The sequence below is a fragment of the Mastigoproctus giganteus genome, chromosome 4, assembly GCF_048544385.1.
Source record: "Mastigoproctus giganteus isolate SK-2022 chromosome 4, ASM4854438v1, whole genome shotgun sequence".
Taxonomy (NCBI): Eukaryota; Metazoa; Arthropoda; class Arachnida; order Uropygi; family Thelyphonidae; genus Mastigoproctus; species Mastigoproctus giganteus.
The window spans coordinates 174,284,817-174,304,666 of NC_143578.1; the positions used below are offsets into that span (position 1 = coordinate 174,284,817).

At 38.0% G+C, this 19,850-nt stretch overlaps 1 protein-coding gene across 1 annotated transcript in view; it reads left to right on the forward strand.

Moving 5' to 3' along the window:
- LOC150087212 (coiled-coil domain-containing protein 130 homolog) overlaps window positions 1–18,889 on the forward strand; it is a 121,803-nt gene extending 102,914 nt beyond the window's left edge. The window contains exons 6-7 of the mRNA XM_090372408.1: window positions 6,760–6,898; window positions 18,480–18,889. Of these exons, the coding sequence (XP_090228534.1) occupies window positions 6,760–6,898; window positions 18,480–18,889 (549 nt within the window). The remainder of the gene's footprint in view (window positions 1–6,759; window positions 6,899–18,479) is intronic.
- Window positions 18,890–19,850: the final 961 nt, after the last annotated feature.

Sequence of the window (19,850 nt, forward strand, 5' to 3'; positions counted from 1 at the left end):
AAAAATCGATACTGCTAGGAAAGGTCAGTGAAACAAGAAGAAGAGGTCAGCAAAGAACATGCTGGCTCGACTTCATCAAGAGTGACACTGGCATGTGCATGAAGGACTTGAAAGAAGCTGTTGAAGACTTGACAGCACGGTGGCAACTTGCCCATAAAGTCTCTGAAAGTCGGCTGCGACTAAATGGATGAAAACAACAATATTTACAATGCTCCTAGCATTAGTGTACATGCAAGTACACATGCACATGTTCTTACCCTATCACAGCCCATGTATTCGCTTGTCCCATGATGATCCACAACAGGGCTTAAAATTCTCAACACCTTGCTTTCCAAGCTACTGCATTTTCCAGGCGCCTCTGTAGCCTGGTGGGCAGGAGCAGCAGTGCATAATCAAGACCAGAACCCTGGCCTTGATTAGACCTGCACTGTAATTTGCTGGACAGGAGCGGCAGTGTGTAGCATACGCTTCTTGATTAGACCGGGGTTCGAGCCGTGACCACCAAATACGGAGGATGCGGAAAGGTCAGGGAATGACTACCGGCATATCCCTGGAGCAATATGGCCTTGGTTGCTAATGCTCCTAAAAACCAAATAACAATAACTGCATTTTCCAATAGAAGCAGTGCTCTACTTCTGCCTATGGCTCAAGTTAATCTATTAGTCTGTGTATCACCCCCCTTTCAAGCTAGCAGTTCTTGCGTAAATTTACTCAAACAATAGAATTCCACAATACCAAATGAAAATTTGTTCCAACAATCAATTACTCTCTGGCTGAAAGCAAATTTTCACATCTATCCTGCAACCATTCTTTCTCAATTTAAATTTATGTGCATTGTCTATTACAGTCTTTTTATAAATTTATTAGTCTTTTTTATGCATTGTCTGAGAAAGAATAAGGAGGTGCCATCTGCATTTAATTTACTCAATTCATTTAAAGCCTTAAACAATTCGATCAGGTCTTCTTGCAGGCACCTAGCCTCCAAATGTTGCAATTTATACAGTCGAAGTCCTTCTTGATAAGAGTACAGCCACTCCCCGATTAATGTAAGGGTTGCATTCCCAGAACACTATGTAAGTTGAATTTTACTTAAGTCGGAATTTCCCTAAATAAGCATTTAGGGAAATTCCACACTCACAACTATGCATGCTGAATTTGATAGAAGCAAAAAAGAAATGTTCAACGAACATGTAAATAGAATTATTTATTCAATTTTTTTTTTTTTTTTTTTTTTTATCTCATGCGCAGGAAAAATTACAAAAAGGGAGAGGAGACAGGTATAACGTCAGCAAGTTTTACCTTGAAAGCATCGTTGCCGTAATTAACTCTCCAGCTGATAAGCACGCCACTGTGGATGTTGAGGGCTGTGGAGATTTAGAAGGGATTTTTCCAACACATCACAAAATTTCTCTGCAGCTTCAGAAAATCAGCAGTGGCAACTTCCCCACATACGTTAATGTTTTGGAAAACAGCATGCTGCTTGAACCTATTAAACTACCCGTTGCTTGCTACAAATGTGGCTTGGGGGTTTGCCTTACTTATCCTTAATATCTTCATAAATATGAATTATGTTATGACCAACCATTGGCTTCCAGTCAAATTCTCAGCTTCATTTTCTGCCTGCACTAATGCTCACAGCAGTTTCAGACTAATTATTAATAAATACAAACTATTTTGAAAAGTCCACTGTCGGTTCAACTTTTGCCTAATTGACTATCATGCCTTCTGGTCTCTTGACAAAACCACTGGCTGCAGCTTTTATCCATCCATACTTCCACCTCTGTTACATCTTAATGGCCCTGTTTCATTTCATCTAAAAAGAAAGATGTCCTGTTAGCATCTTACTTTTCTTCTGATTAGAGATTATATGATATCAAAATTATTTTTTGCATCAGTTCCTTTATTACGACATCATGATATCCAGTCAAATTGGTAAGACAAGATTAGCATCAGCATCAGTAAAGGCACATGATGCAAGAAAGCAAGCTTATGTAGCATCAGCCAAAAATTAAAAAAAAAAAAAAAAAAAAAAACCCTTCTCATTTCACCCATCCATTCACCCTAAATGTTTGTCTAGTTCTGCCTTTAATCTATTTAAGCTATCAACTTCTACAACAACAGATGGAAGTTTCTTCCAGCAATCAGCCACCTCCTGGCTAAAGGCAAACTTCTGCACATCTGTCCTACAACCGTCTTTCCTCAATTTGAATTTATGCTCTCTCAGGCAATTATTCTGAGCAAGAGGAAGAATCTCATCAGCATTGAGAATGCTCAAACCATTCAAGACTTTATACATTTCAATCAGATCACCTCACAGGTGCCTAGTCTCCAGACACTGTAATTTACAAACTTAAGCCTTTCTTCATAAGAGCAACCCTTTGTTCCATTCACTAATCTTGTTGCTCTTCTCTTACTCGTTCCAGCAGTTCTACATCCCTCTTAAAATGAGGCCTCCAGACCTGTATACAATACTCAAGGTGTGGCCTTACCATTACCTTATACCAGCGTTTCTCAAACTGTTCTGCAGGACACTAGTGTTCCGTGAGATGTGAACAAGTGTTCTGCAAAAAAAAACCGTAATTAATAATTAAAAAATAAATAAATTTTTCATATTTGTAGTGTACACCACTTTTGTATCATTATAATACTTAACATAATTTTTTTTCGTTTATTCATGTATTGGAATAAATTAATAATCAAATAGACCGGGAAACACTTTATTTTCGTGGGCTTTGCATAGAGGTAATGACATCGACGAAAAAGTTGCAGTGTGGTGATCTAGTATGCTATTCGTATGCGATTTAGCCTGGAGTTGAAGGAGAGGAGGAAGTGAACTGATATCATAACTAAACTCACTTCCTCGTGTAAATTTTTTTTATTTTTTATAATTATTAGTATTTCGAAATATTATTATTAAAATATGTGACCATGGATTTGTGGTTGAAAAAAGGTACTTTAAAACGAGAAGCAAAGTACTTTTAGCAGTGCAATTGTGGTTGATGAAAACGAACACAATATTTTCACACTTCAAAGTGAGGATGAACAATCGCAGCTTTTTGTTCCCCAAAAAATCCGAAGTGAAAAAACAGGAACCAACTAATAAAAGACCAAAACGAAAGAAAGTATAATGACAGTTATTTGAATTTCAGCTTTACATGTGTTGGAAATAAAGATGCTCCTGATGCACAGGGCGTCATATGTAATAAAATATTAGCAACAGTTCTTTGGCTCCCGCTAAACTTGTGTTTCGTAAATGTTCCATGAATATGTTGTGAGATGAAGTGTTCATTGAATATGTTGTGAGATGAAAAGTGTTCATTGAATATGTTGTGAGATGAAAAGTGTTCTGTGAATAAAAAAGTTTGCGAAACTCTGCCTTATACAAGGGGATAATCACTCCTTATCCCTGCTAGAAAAATTCCTCTATATCATTGACAAGACACCATGAGCTACTCTTGCAGACCGTCTCCATTGTCAGAAAACTTCATATCTACCTGCACAATTACCCCCAGGTCCTTTTCATTCTCTACCACTGACAGTGGTAGAGAATGAAAAGATATAAGGAATGACATAAATAGTACCACACAGTTGATACTTTACTCTGGGGTTACTGCTTCCCATATGCAGTACTTTATATTTGTCAATCTTAAACTTTGGTTGCTACTTCTCAGCCCATCTGCTCAACTTTTCTAGATCCTGTTGCAGCAGCGTACTATTATTAGTGTCATTAACAACCCTGCTGACCTTTGTATCATCTGCAAACTTGGACATTAAGTGTGATATATACCATCGTCAATATCATTAATAAATACAGAAAACAACAATGGACCCAACACTGAACCCTGAGGGACTCCACTAATAACATTAGTCCACTAAGAGCAGTGTCCACTGATTACCACTCTCTGTCTTCTCCCACTCAACCATCCCTTTATCCATAGCAGCAATTTGCCTCCAATGCCACCCTGCTCCAATTTCTGCAGCAGTCTTCCATGTACAACAGAATGAAAAGCCTTTCTAAGATCCAAATATATATGATATCAAAATTATTCTTTGCATCCAGTTCCTTTGTGACCATATGATAGTATCCAATCAAATTGGTCAGACAAGACTTCCCCTTAACAAACTCATGCTGTGTTCGAGCTATAACTGACGTCTTGTCTAGATGATCCTGCAGTGCTTCTTTAACCAGTGCCTCCATTAATTTTCCTGGAACAGAAGTTAAACTAACAGGTCTGTAATTATTTGTGTTGCTCTTTGATCCTCTTTTGTGAATTGGGGTCACATTTGCACATCTCCAGTCCATAGGTACCTCTCCTGAGTCCAGGGAAGCTCTCATAATTATGGCTAAGGGTTTGCTTTCTTCCTTTGCTGCCTCCTTTAATATAACTGGATAGATCCCATCCACCCCAGGTCCCTTCCTTATATTTAACTTCAACAATTTCTCCTCCACTTTGCTATTAGCGTTTGATAAGCCTTTGGCATTCCCCTTGAATAACTACTCCTGTGTGAATGTCGATGCAAAATACTTATTCAGTTTATCAGCTACCTGAGCATGATCATCAATAGTCAAAACCATATATGTTAAGTAGCCAATCTGATTCATCCCTTTCCTTCTAAAGTTTACATAAGGAAAGAACTCTGCATTTTGCCAAAGATTTCTCATAATTTGCTTTCGCCTGCCTAACCTCCTTTGTGACTTGATTACAGATTAGCTTATATCTACCATAGCCTTCTGTGCTGCTTGATAATTTATATGAATCCCATGCATTTTTCATCTCTGCCACAAGTCTAGTTCATCTGATATCCATTTGGGCCTAAACCTACTACAGTATTTCATAGTTGGAACAAAAAGCCTAGTTGCCTCCAAGTTTAATTCCTTGAATGCTTCCCATTTAGAATTTGCTGTTGGTAACATCCTCAGTTGATCCCACTGTACAATAAATAAAAAAAAATCTTTGACACTACTGTAGTCACCTTTGCGAAAGCAAAAACCCTTCCCTTTACTCTGATAGTAGTTACATCTTTAAGTAAATCCCACATCAGTACACTGTGATCACTAGCACCTAGTGGTTCCTTTATCTGTATATTCTGAATGCATGAATAATCACTGCTGATAATCATATCAAGAGTATTATTCCCTCTGGTTGTCTCTCGAACATGTTGCTGTAGAAAACAGTCATCCAGTAAATCCACAAAAGTATTGCTAGTGTGCTAGTGACCAACCACAAGTTCCAGTCAATATCTGGAAAGTTAAAATCCCCATTATAGGACATTCTGATTTACTGGCCCACTCTATTTCTCTGCACAATTGCTCATTGTACTCATCAGATTCATTAGGCCTATAACACACACCTACTCTCATTTTCCCTTTCCCAGTGCTTATGTCACTCCATACGGACTCATTATTGCATTGTCCACCAATGTCAATTGGATGCACTTCCTTAGATTTTGTTTCGTAACTAACAGCATAACCCCTCCTCCCTTCCTGTTCCGTCGATCCCTTCTGTACACATTGTACTCCCCAAATTCCAATTCTGCACTGCTTATATCTGTGTGACACCACGTCTCTGATATCCCAACAAAATCTGTCTTCGATGTCTTGACCACCACTTCAAACTCATCAGATTTATCAACTATACTTCTGTCATTGGTGTACATGCATGTGCACAGCCCATGTATTTGCTATGACTCCCAGAAGTCCTGGAAATCCCCAGTAACTTGCTTTGCAGGCTGCTGCTCATTCCAATAGAAACAGTGCAAGAATCACTTTGGCCTCCACCTGCAGCCACTGTTAATCTTTTAGTCTGTGTATCTGCCCAACTAGCAGTTTTCTGACCCACATAACACTGCCTTGATAGCATTAGCAAATATTCTTGCACCCTTTCTATTTAAGTGTACCCCATCCCTGTAGACGTAGTTTCTCCATTTAACCTGCACAGAGCATGCTGAAAAAAATTCTACCACATGAGCTGAGCCTTGCACAGTCTCTCCAGGGCCGAATTGATTGACAAGACCCTTTTCATATACTCCCTCCCATTGTGTCTGCAGAATTGAATTTGAAAGTGTCTTCAGAATTGCAGACACTTTCAAATTCAACCCTAGCTCGCTAATGTTTTTGAACATTGAGCTAATTAAATCTGCAGATCTCTTACTCTTAAGGTCATTAGTGCCAAGTGTACAACAATATCACCTTTTGTGCCCTTAAAAGATATCTGCTCTACAACGGCATCAACTTTTGCCCCTGGAACAAACATGTCCTGGTCCTGTTCCACCTATCCTTTTTGCATAATATATTCCCCATCTCCCTGACAATAGAGTCACCAACAATAACTAGTTCCTGTGGGACCACCGCATTCTGCCTTGGAGATTGCCTCTGTTTTGCCTGCTGCACAGGAGTGAGCTCTGGCATTGAGTTGGGCAGCTGAGAGCTTGATGGGCCCCTCATATTAATTTCTTCAAGGGCATCATAGTGAATCTCTCTTAAACTCATTGAACAATAAACAGTGTGAATAAGATCCAAATGATGCAAACTTCAGTCACCTTTTCAATATTTTAAATTTTGAAATCTGTTTCTAATCAGAAAGTTTGTATACTAATTATAACTCACTAAAGGACATTAAAACTGGAAGCATATCTTTTATGTTTTGCTACCAAGTTTATCTGTATATTAGAGTTTTAATTTTTACTATTTTTTTATCTTAAAAATAAAAAAATGTGTTTTCTTTAATAAAATATAGTCCTAATATTTTTTATTTACAGGAAAAGAAAAAGGAAATGAAAACTGCAAGTGATAGAGATAGAGCTCTTCTCACAAAATGTTCTCTTGATATTCCACTTCTTCCTGAGACAAAAGAAGATGAAAAACTCTCAAGTTTACTGAAATTAACACCCATTAATAGTGTGTTTATATATACAAATCTTTTCACTCTCTTTATTTATTACATATACTTTATTATATATACGAAGTGCTACTCAAATGTTCCCGAAATTTGAATGTTGCATGTGATCTACATCTAGTATAGATTTGTGGCACGAGGTAACACTGCATGCATCCTTTGCGAAACAGTGTGCCACGTGGCGTCGGGCTGGATAGAGTCATTGAATACAGAGTCATATTTATTGTTGCGATGGCTGATCTGAGAGAGCAACGTGCTTGCATCTTGTTTTGTTTCCTTCTTAACGATACAGCAGCAGAAACCCATAACAAGTTGAAACAAGCTCTTGGTGACAATGCTTTAGGCCAGACGCAGACCTACTACTGGTTTAACTGTTTTAAAAACGGTCAAATGTCTGTTGATGACGACGATCGCTCTGGCGTCCATTATCGAGCACCACCCCAGAAAATGTTGCAAGAGTTCGGGGCAACAATCCATGAAGCCCGCAGGCAGACCTTCCATTTATGGCATTGTAAGACTATTGTACAGCATGTGTCAGCAGATTTTGTCAGATAAGTTGAACCTGAGAAGGATTGTGGCCAAATTCATGCCACAGTTGTTACTGAGTGAAGACCAAAAGCAGCATCGCATGGAAGTTAGCAGATATCTTCAAGAACAAGCCAGGAGTGATCAAAACTTCCTTTCTACAGTTGTCACTGGTGACAAGAGTTGGGTATATGGGTATGACCCAGAAACCAAGAAACAATCATCCTAATGGAAGAGCCCATCTTCGCCCCGACCGAAGAAAGCTCAACAAAGTGAGGAGCAGTGTGAAGTCTATGCTGATCTGTTTTTTGGGCATTGATGGGATTATCCATAAAGAATTCGTCCCTCCTCACCAGGCCGTCAACACAAAGTTCTGCTGCAATGTCTTGAGGCGGTTGAGGGAAGCCATCAGGAGGAAATGTACAGAGAAGTGGCGCACAAAGAACTGGGTCCTTCATCATGACAACACACTGGCCCGCACATCTCTCACTGTGGCACAGTGAGAGATGTGCCAGACTTAGCCCCCCCTGTGACTTCTTCCTCTTCCTAAGAATGAAAATCAAGCTGAAGGGCGACATTGAAGATTTGACAGTGTAGAGGATATCCAAACCGAATTGCAGGCAGTGCTGATCACTATGACGAAGGACTTTCAGGACACATTGAAATCAGGGGAGAAATGCTGAGATCCGTGTTTACCCTCCCAATGGACTACTTTGAAGGTGACAGTGGCGAATAAGACCCAGGGTGAGTCTAATTTATTTTATAAATACATTTCAGGAACTTTTGGGTAGTACTTCGTATAAAAGACTAATGTAAAAAAAAAATGTAAAAAAAATGATTTCTTAACTTGCCATTACAAAAAGATAGAGGAAGGATGACTGGAGGAAGTATTTAAAATTTAAGACAAATTGTATTTGCTTTTAATTTTATATATTGCCATGTGACACTGGCCAAAACAGGAAGTTAGGAGTATGCAATTAAAAAACACACAAGAGAGTCCATATGTACAGCTTCATAATAAGTAGAAACACTGAAACACAGGCATTAGAAGCTTTCAATTTCTGCCAACAACGTTACTACTGCTGTAAGGAAACTTGAATACCAAATTAAACAATCACATAGCTGTTGACTATGTGATTGTTTAATTTTATATTCAAGTTTGAATAGTGGTCATCAAATGACCACTGGAATTTCAAAAGTGGACATGACTCTAATATATAATTTGCAACTGTGAAAATTATATATTAAAAAAATAAATAAATAAAACTGACTGTTGTACTTACTGTCAATAAATGCCAGCACACAGTTTTACTCAACAGATTGGAACTAACGTCACAGTGTTACAGCCACTGACTGGAGGTGTAGTTTGTAACTTCTCTGCCAGAAGAAGCCCTATGTAAGGCTAGTAAAGCTGTCAATAGTTTGGTGAAGAGTTGGATTAAAATTTAGAGTGCACTGATTGGAGTCTGGGTGCCACCTTCCACAGTTTTATGGACATCTGAAGGTCCACAAGCTCATTCACTCCCACCACCTCACAGTCACTAGTAGGGGTCCCCTCTGGTTGACATACAACCTAACTAAGTTTTTTACTAGCATACTGTCGCCGCAGATGGAACACATCCCTCACACTATCAGAAACAGTATAGATTATCTCAGTGAAATTAAGGATCTTCTCTGAGATGATATTGAGGTCATGATCTCCTTTGATGGCATCTCTCTTCATATCCATTCCATTATTGCATGCTGTAACGTGTAAACATGAGATTTTTAGTGTATACTCAATTTTAATGTTCTCTAGCAATATTGCTGGCATTGTTTCTTTTGGGTCTTATCTCAGATGTTATATGTTCAAAGGAGCATACTGCCAGATTATATTATCAGCAGACTGCTGTGATCATTAGGAATGATCACAGTGTGGCCACTGTATCGATATTTCCTTTCTTGCTATACTCAGCAAAATGCTGTATGGCCTATGACAGGGGTTCCCAATCATGGGCCATGACCCACTGGTGGGCCACATAGACTGCCCAATTCTTGTCTTTTTTTCTTGACAGGCTGGTTGACATACAACCAGCCTGTCAATATGGCCACACCACTTTCGAGTTGTAGCTGACAAAGTTGGCAGAACGGTATGACTCGTGCAACTTGCATGAGTCATACTGTTCTGCGTAGTGTTTGGTTTCTGGCAGTTGCTGACAACTTATTCACTTGTGTTTTGTAGCGTGCTTGAGTCAGACGCATGTGTCACTCTCATGTTTATCACCTTCCAAGACTATTTCTAGGTAAGTTGTCTTGTTCGTATACCGGGTGGTTATAAAATAAGTTTATAACAGTTAGGTCAAAACAGTTAGAGTTTGCGTTGTGAAAATTGATGGGTTTGTCATTCAGGGTATGGGGAAGCAATTTGTAGAAGGAAAAAAAAATAGTTCAAATTTCCGCCACCAGGGGGAAAAGGTGCTGCACGTATGTAAAAGTTGTCATTTACTTCAAGACACACTGCTTACATAAATGAAACCTGTTAGATAAAAGCAGAAGGGCCAACACCACTGTCAATAACCATTATGGCTCTTACAAAAAAGAATGTGCTCTTTTAGTAAAACTGTTCTATCAGAATATTGGTAATGCTAATGCAGCACTACGTGAATATCGGAAACTTAAAGGTTTACAATTTCTGGCTCGTATGGAACTTGAAAATACATGGGCTCCAATGATCTTGTGGTCTGATGAGGCACATTTCACTCTTCGTGGGGCTGTAAATGCACAAAACTGCTGAATATGGGGAACTTCTTGTCCATCTGCTGTGCATGAAAGACCACTACAAAGTCCATACGTTACAGTATGGTGTGGATTCACAGCAGAGTTTATAATCGGACCATTTTTCTTTGAAGAGTCTACACCCCCATGGCCCCATAAGGTGTATGGTAACTAGTGCACGGTACTGCGCTCTATTAAAAGATCACATTATTCCGGCTCTGCAAGAAAGGAAGTGTTTGCAGACCCCTCCCCACATTGGTTGACAAGTAAAAAAACTGCTCCATTCAACGTTCGGAAATGATCGCATCATTTCTAGAGACTTTCTGCAGTTTTAGCCAGCCCAATCACTAGATCTCAATCCCTGTGATTTCTGGCTAAAGGATTACCTGAAAGACAGTTTACCATGGCGGCATACAGACACTTGTCAATTTGAAAGCAAGCATTTAACAGCATGTAGCCAACATCAGGGAAATGGGGAACATATTGTGCAAAAAGGGTAGGTGGAACAGGACCGGGGTATGTCTGCTAGGGGCAAAGGTTGATGAAGTTGTAGAGGAGATATCTTTTAAGGGCACAAAGGGTGATGTTGTTGTACACGTTGGCACTTATGATATAAAGAGTTGGAGACTGGCGGAATTACTTAAAAAATACAGGTCAGTGTTGAAAAAGAGCCGTGAGTTAGGGTTGAATTTGAAATTGTCTGCAATTCTGCCCAGACACAATAGGAGGGAGTATATGATGAGTGCCTTGTCGATCAATTTGGCCCTGAAAAGATTGTGCAAGGCTCAAGGGGGAGAATTTTCCCAGCCTGGTCTGTGCTTGTTAACAGGAGAGACTGCTTCTACAGGGTTTGGATACACTTAAATATAAAGGGTGCAAGAATATTTGCTGATTCTATTGAGGCAGAGTTAGGTGGGTCGGAAAACTGCTAACTTGGGAGGATACACGGACTAATATATTAACAGTAACTGCTGGCAGAGGTGAAAGTGATTCTTGCACTGCTTCTATTGAAATGAGCAGCAGCCTGGAAAGCAAGGCAATGGAGATTTCCAGGACTGCTGGGAGCCATAATGGAACAAGTAAATACATGGGCTGTGTTGGGGTAACTAAGAGTAGAAACAGGTGCATGTATACTTGCATGTACACCAATGCTAGGAGTATAGATTTAAATTCTATAAGGTGGGACCTTATATAAGGTGAGGAGCAATATCCCAATTTGTCTGAAACATTAGCATTAGTAAAGGCATATGATGCAAGAAAGCAAGCTTATGCAGCATCAGCCAGGAAAAAAAAAAAACTTCCACTTCACCCCTCCGTTCGTTCAAAATACCTGTCCAGCTCAGCCTTAAATTTATTTAGGCTATCAACTTCCACAACAAGGGATGGAAGTCTGTTCCACCAACCAACTACCCGCTGGTTGGTGGAACAGTAGTGTCGCTGGCTAAAGGCAAATTTCCGCACATCTATCCTACATCTGTCTTTTCTCAATTTGAATTTATGCCCTCTCAGGTGATTATTCTGAGCAAGAGGCAAAATCCCATCAGCATTGAGCATGCTCAAACCATTCAAGGTTTTATACACCTCTATCAGATTACCTCGCCGGTGCCTAGTCTCCAGACACTGTAATTTGCAAAGTTTAAGCCTTTCTTCGTAAGTGCAACCCTTTGTTCCCTTCACTAATCTTGTTGCCCTTCTCTGTACTCGTTCCAGCAGCTCTACATCCTTCTTGAAATGAGGCTTCCAGACCTGTATACAGTACTCAAGGTGTGTGGCCTGACCATTGCCTTATACAAGGGAATAATCATCTCCTTATCCCTGCTAGAAACATTCCTGTATATCATTGATAAGACACCATGAGCTAGTCTTGCAGCTTGTCTGCACTGCTCAGAGAACTTCATATCTGTCTGCACAATTACCCCCAGGTCCTTTTCATTCTCTGCCACTGTCAGTGTAGTACCACAGACTTGATACATTGCTCTGGGGTTGCTGTTTCCCATATGTAGTACTTTACATTTGTCAATGTTAAACTTCATTTGCCACCTCTCAGCCCATCTGCTCAACCTTTCCAGATCCTATTGCAGCAACATAGCGTCAGTAGTGTCCTTAACAACCCTGCCAACTTTTGTATCGTCTGCAAACTTGGACATTAAGCTTGATATACCATCATCAATATTATTTATAAATACAGAAAACAATAATGGACCTGACACTGAACCCTGAGGGACTCCACTAATAATATTAGTCCATGATGAGCAGTGTCCATTGATTACCACTCTCTGTCTTCTCCCCCTCAACCACCCCTTTATCCATAGCAGCAATTTGCCTCCAATGCCACACTACTCCAATTTGTGCAGCAGTCTTCCATGTGCAACAGTATCAAAAGCCTTTCTAAGATCCAAGTATATAATATCAAAGTTATTCCCTGCATCCAGTTCTTTTGTGACTGCATCATAGTATCCAATCAAATTGGTCAGGCAAGACTTCCCCTTAACAAAACCATTCTGTGTCCGAGTTATAACTGAAGTCTTGTCTAGATGATCCTGCAGTGCTTCTTTAACCAGTGCCTCCATTAATTTTCCTGGAACAGAAGTTAAACTCACAGGTCTATAAGTACTTGTGTCAGCCTTTGATCCTCCTTTGTGAATTGGGGTCACATTTGCACATCTCCAGTCTATGGGTACCTCCCCAGAGTCCAAGGAAGCTCTCATAATTATGGCTAAAGGTTTGCTTACTTCCTTTGCTGCCTCCTTTAATATAACTGGATAGATCCCATCCACCCCGGGTGCCTTTCTTGTGTTTATCTTCAACAGTTTCTCCTCCACTTTACTCCCAGTTATTTCAAGATTCTGTAGCTTACTGCTAGAGTTGAATACACCTCTGGCATTCCCCTCGCTGAATAACTCCTCATGTGTGAATGTCGATACAAAATATTCATTTAGTTTGTTAGCTACCTGAGCAGGATCATCAACAGTTGAACCATCAATATCAAGTGGACCAATCTGATTCATCCCCTTCCTTCTAGAGTTTATATAAGTAAAGAACTCTTTACTGTTTTTCTTTGCATCCCTTGCCAAAGATTTCTCGTAATCTGCTTTCGCCTGCCTATCCTCTTTTGTAACTTGGTTACAGATCAACTTATATCTATCATAGGCTTCTGTGTCACATATTAATTTATATGTGTCCCATTCATTTTTCTTCTCTGCGATATGTCTCATTAGTTCATCTGACATCCATTTAGGCCTAAACCTTGAACAATATTTCTTAGTTAGTATGTAAAGCCTAGTAGCTTCCAAGATAAGTTCTTTGAATGCTTCCCATTTTGAATTTGCTGTTGGTAACATCATCAATTGGTCCCACTGTATAGAATTTAAATACTGTCTCAGACCATCGTATTATCCTTTACGAAATCCATAATTCTTCCCTTTACCCCTGATGGTAGTTAGCTCTTTGAGTAAATCCCACTTCAGCACACTGTGATCACTGCCACCTAGTTGTTCCTCTATCTGCAGATTCCTAATGCATGAAGAATCACTACTGATAATCAGATCAAGAGTATTACTCCCTCTAGTTGCCTCCCTAACATGCTGATGTAGAAAACAATCATCCAATAAATCCACAAAAGCCTTGCTAATGTGTGAGTGACCAACCCACAAATTTCAGTCAATATCTGGGAAATTAAAATCCCCCATTATAAGACTGTCTGATTTACTGACCCACTCTATTTCCCTGTCTAATAGTTTCTTATTATACTCATCAGAGTCATTAGGCCTATAACGCACTCCTACTCTCAATTTTGAATTGAGAAATGTAAAATAATGAACCAATGTATACTCCCCACCATGACTTATGGAAACGAAACTTGGGCACTCACCAAAAGAATGGAAGAGAAGCTGAGAATAGAACGAATTATATTGGGAATCAGACTGTTAGATAAGAAAAGAAAAGAAACATGTGGATTAGGCAGCAAACTCAAGTAAAGGATATTCTTATCAAACTAAAGAACTAAAATGGTCTTGGGCAGAACACATAGCTCGAAGACAAGATGACGAATGGCCATTGCACAAAACAGAAGGAACTGGAAAGTTGCTGGAGAGGCCTTCATCCTGCAGTGTATTAAAAATGGCTGATGATGATGATAATGATGAAGGTGGGACCAACTGATGACATTACCAACAGCAAATTCAAAATGGGAAGCATTCAAAGAATTAATCTTGGAAGCTACTAGGCTTTTCATACCAACTAAGAAATATTGTTCAAGGTTTAGGCCTAAATGGTTGTCAGATGAACTAATGAGGGGGGGGGGGGGGCACACCTTGAGTACTGTATACAAGTCTGAAGGCTTGATTTTAAGAAGGATGTAGAGCTGTTGGAACGAGTACAGAGAAGGCCAACAAGATTAGTGAATGGAACAAAGGGTTGCTCTAACAAAGAAAGGCTCAAGTTGTGCAAATTAGTGTCTGGGGTGATCTGATTGTGGTGTATAAAGCCTTGACTGGTTTGAGCATGCTCAATGCTATTGGAATTCTTCCTCTTGCTCAGAATAATCGCCTGAGAGGTCATAAATTTGAATTGAGGAAAGTCAGTTGTAGGATAGATGTGCAGAAGTTTGCCTTTAGCCAGAGGGTGGTTGATTGCTGGAACAAACTTCCATCTGTCGTAGAAGTTGATAGCTTAAATAAATTCAAGGCAGAACTATATAAACATTTGTTGGAGTGAGTGGATGCATGAAATGAGAAGGGTTTTTTTTTTTTTTGTCCTTTAGCTGAGGCTATATAAGCTTGCTTTCTTGCATCATGTGCCTTTACTAATGCTAAATCATTCACATGCAAGTTCCTGTGCAGTGGTGCCCCATCTTGCTGATAGGACACATGGTTGCATATCTTCCAGCTGAAGTGCAGCATACAATTTGACAATACTTAGGTAATTTGCAGAGTTCAGTGTTTTCTTGGAAGAAAAATGACCCAATCACCTAACTGAAGGACAGTGCTCATGTTTGCACACTGAGTGAGAATTTTCAGATCCCTATATGCAACAACTGTGTGCATTTGTGTTAACCTTACCAGACAGGTGGAATGTGGCTTCATCATTAAAAACAACATTTTCCAGAAAATGCTCATCTTTGTCTATACTAGTGGTTTTCAGCCGGGGTGCCGCAACAACATTCTTGGGGTGCTGTGTAATTTCGGTTTAAGTAAGTTATTATTATTATATTTTTTTTTTTTTTTTTTAATTTATACATTTATTTCATTATAAAAAGGTGTACAGTATCCATTGTACCATATATTTTTAATTTTGTGGTGATCTATAATTGATCTTTATTTAGTACCTCTATATAAAGAATAAAATTATTATATAAGTATATATTAAAAGGTCGAAAACCACTGTGTTAGGTATTTCTTTTAGCCTATGGGTGCCATGAAAAAATTACTGGGACTCTAAGGGTACCGTGAACCGAGAAAGTTGGGAACCTCTGGTCTATACAGTTGAGAATGTGAACAGTGAAATTCCTCTCATTGGGATTTGTTACACAGTTTAATTTCCTGGATGATTTGCACTTTGTAAGCATAAAATTTCAATCTCTTTCAAACTGACCCCGTTCAATGTTGTTCATGGTATTTGCAGCTGCAGGCTTATCCAGTAGATAGATTTTGTAGGACTTAGGGTAAGCACTTCCCGAATTTCCACTTTATCTGCTGATACACTGAGCCTGCACACTCTTTTCTGGTGCAGCACACTGTCAGTTTCTTGATACTCTTTCAGCCATTGCCTCATTGATTGTTCCATAAATGTATTTCTTTTTGGAATTCCCATTGAAAATGTCTCTTTACAGTCGCTGAAAGTTTGGTATCCCACAGCCACAATATGCACACTGCTTTCTCTTGCACTGTTGCCATTTTAATGCTGTACTATTGCAATGTTTGCTGGGATCAAGGTTGCCAACTGCATGAGAAAAACTCACTGAATTGCTTTGATAACTACAGCAAACCATTTTAATCTATGCCCCTTCCTCAGGTTCTTGGTCTGAGTGGACAGAGGTGTGCCATCAGCATTGAGCCTGCTCAAAGCCTTGACTAGTTTGAGCCGGTTCAATGCTGATGGTGTGTTCTGCTTGCTCGGATTGGAGACCTGAGGGGGCATAAATTCAAACTGAGGAAAGATAGTTGTAGAATAGATGTGTGGAAGTGTGCCTTTAGCCAGCAGGTAGTTGATTACTGGAAAGAAACTTCCATCTGTTGTTGTGGAAGTTGATAGCTTAAAGGTGGTAGATGACTTTCATCAACCGGTGAAATACCACCACTTTGCTTATTGGAGGCTTGAAGTGGTGAAACCCACGTTTAGTCTCTAGAGCAAAGTTTCCGTCATCCCCCTCTCCCCATACTTCTCCTTCAACCCATGCACGGTACTAAGTACTATAGGTTTTGATACCTTTTGTGTTTGGGGTTTTCATTAAAAAAATAAATAAATTAATAAATTCAAGGCAGAACTAGACTAAACATTTGGAATGAATGGATTAGTGAAATGGAAGTGGCATTTTTTTTTTTTTTTTTTTTGGCTGATGCTGTATAAACTTGCTTTCTTGCATCATATGCCTCAATTAATGCCAGTGCTAAGATACCTATTACAATATCTTTATTTTTATAGCCTGTGGCTAATATTCGTTGATTTTCGCTTATTAGAATCAAAATTCAATTTTGCAAACACTATCACTGAAACCGGCGCTTACTGTACTTACAAGTTTATTCCAAATTTACAAGTTATTATCAGTTTTGGATGCTGGAGCAAATCTGCCATCTTAACCTTGTTGCTTTTTTTTTTTTTTTTTTTTTTATTTATTAGACCAGGTGTATTTCTTAATTTCAGTAAAATGATCAAAGGTTCACAAATAAAATTGGCATCCCCAATTTTGAGAATGCAAACCTTTCAAATTCAAGTTTTTATGACTTAACACATAATGCTGCCCAAGAAACGCATCTAAGTCTTCTAATCAGATTTACCAGAAATTACTTTGTAGTTGTTAACAAACTTCAACTACAGTAGAATACATTGTATTATTATATCATCAATAAAAATTGAAATTCCCTCAAAACAAAAACAGGACAAACAGCTTTTTAAATAAGGTGTGAGACCTTGATTATCTTTCACTGATGAAATATTCCTAAAGTAAGAAATGTTTACAGATGTTTTATCCCATTCTGTTGTTCATATGGGCCGGTTCAATTTCTCTTCTATTCAGTTGTTGAGAATTTAGTGGCTTGTAGTCTTGAACCAAAAGTCTAGGTTCTCATTCAGTGGTATTTCACTGAACAGATATTTCAGTTCACTTTAATAAGACACTTAAAACTTGGCAACTATCATCATCCCACTTTTGTAGTGGAATTATATCTAGATGGAACTTGTTTTAGAGGAGGGATTATCACTATGCCCCCAGGACATCTGAATCATTTTCAGATAATTATAAGTTAAAATATAAGTTCAAGATTTGACCTCATTTGTTAAACAAGTAACCTGGAACAACAAAAGAAAATAAGTACAGTTATACTAGACTGTGCATATGCTCACACACCAGAACATTTTTCTTGTCTGAACTGTGTACTTTCACAAACCGCAGGTGCTTGGGAATTGTGCTTTCGCACATGCAGAAGAAATATGATCTAATAATTACTTTATTTCAAGCAAATGTATTGCTGCTGTATTTATAGGTATGACACTTTGTGTATGTTTAATTTTTTTTAAATTACAAAATTAAAAAATTTATTTGTAGTGCGGCCTATTTTAGAAAAAGTATTGAATCCATAGAAAATTATATATGTATATTTTTTAAAAAATTCAATAATTTGAAAACATTCAGCAATTAAAATGGCTGCTATCATAGTTAAGCCATAACTCTAAGTTTTTTTCCCCATGCATTGGTGGAGAATACAGTATATATAAATAATAAAAAATATATATAAATTAAATAACAAAAAAAAAATGAAAACAATAAGAAATGGAAAAATTTAATTATACATCAATGTGTAGAAAAGCAATTACATCCCCATCCTCCCCAGTTAACAATATTATATGACCTGATTATACTGGATTGCTTAAGTATGTTAGTCAAAGCTTTTGCTTCTCTTCTCTTTTACAGTTTGTTCAAATATATGGATGACTTTCATAATAGTATTAAGTTATTTAATTTTGTTTTAAATTTATCTGTTTGCTTTATTTATTTAAATTTTTGCATTTATTTGATTACAAAGTACTGAAATTAAGACCATTTCAAACATGAATTCTTTCATATTTCTCATTTTTTTTTTGAAATAGCATTTGAAGAACAACAGAAGCAGAAAAGGGATGAAATTGAATCAAGACCACTTTTTTCAAGGTCAGCAGTAGAAAAATGTTCATTACCGACTACAAGAATTCCTTTGGATAAAACAAAATTAGTTTATAGTATAACTCAGCAAAAGATGCAAACTCTGAGCAAGCCATTATCTGCCACACAACTTGGAATCATTAGAAAGAATGAAAAAGAACAGCAGCATGATCCTTCAAAATATACTGGTGAAGAAAATAAATTTAACTCTGAAGTTACTTTATACAGAGACCTAGAGAATCAGAAAACCCAAAAATCTCCAACACAAATTTCAGTAAAAGGTAACATTTCATCCAAACAATGTTTAGTGTCAAGTGAATATGACTGCAGTGATTCTGAAAGTGGGACAGACAATTAAAAGTAAACGTTATTTAATTAGGCTCAAGTATAATTATTTTAGTTTATTTGAACATGAACGTTTCTCTTTTCTTCCATTTTTTTATTTCAGACTGCAGAGGGTTCTCGATATATGTTGTGCAGATATAAGTCGTTTCGCATACATGTCGTTGATTAATTAAGGATGATAAACTCAATATACATCGTATATATTCACACTTACATCGTTTGAACAGGAATGTACATGATATTTCCCTCAAATCTTCTCTTTCTCCTTCTGTATTTAAATTCATAATTACATACTGTATATAAAATGTAAAAATATAAACAGTAAGTATCAAAACATAAGTACAGTAATAAGTATGTATTAAATATTTAATACAACAAATAAATTTTACAAAACTGTATACCATACAGTACAGATGTTTTATCCCATTCTGTTGTTCATATTGGCCGGTTCTAGAAGATAAACAATGGAACTTTCTAGAACAATGCATAGTATGTCCATGATGTCACACGATGTCGCTTGTGTACCCACAATGTCAACGTCAACGGTTCCACACTGTTTTCATGAGTGAAGAGGCACTATGAATATATATCCAAAAATATTTCACTAATCCTTCATCATGAGTTTAAAATATTCAAGAAAGTTGCATAGTGCAGTGAAAAGGCATATTATGTGACATTAGATGTTAAAATAGAGGTGATTTAGAAAAGTAGAAGTGGTGAAAGAGCTGTTGATATTGCTCGGTGCCTTGACTTACCGCCAACAACAGTGCATACAATTATTAAAAATGGAGGTGATATAATGCACAGTATATAACACAACATTCTACAATTAAAATTACCGATCAGGGGAGTAGCATTATGGAAAAAATGGAGAAGTTGCTTTCAATGTGGCTTGAAGATTTGCACAAACAAAATACTCCATTAAGTTTTGCTCTTATTCAGGAGAAGGCCCTCAGTCTTTATGATTTTGTTAA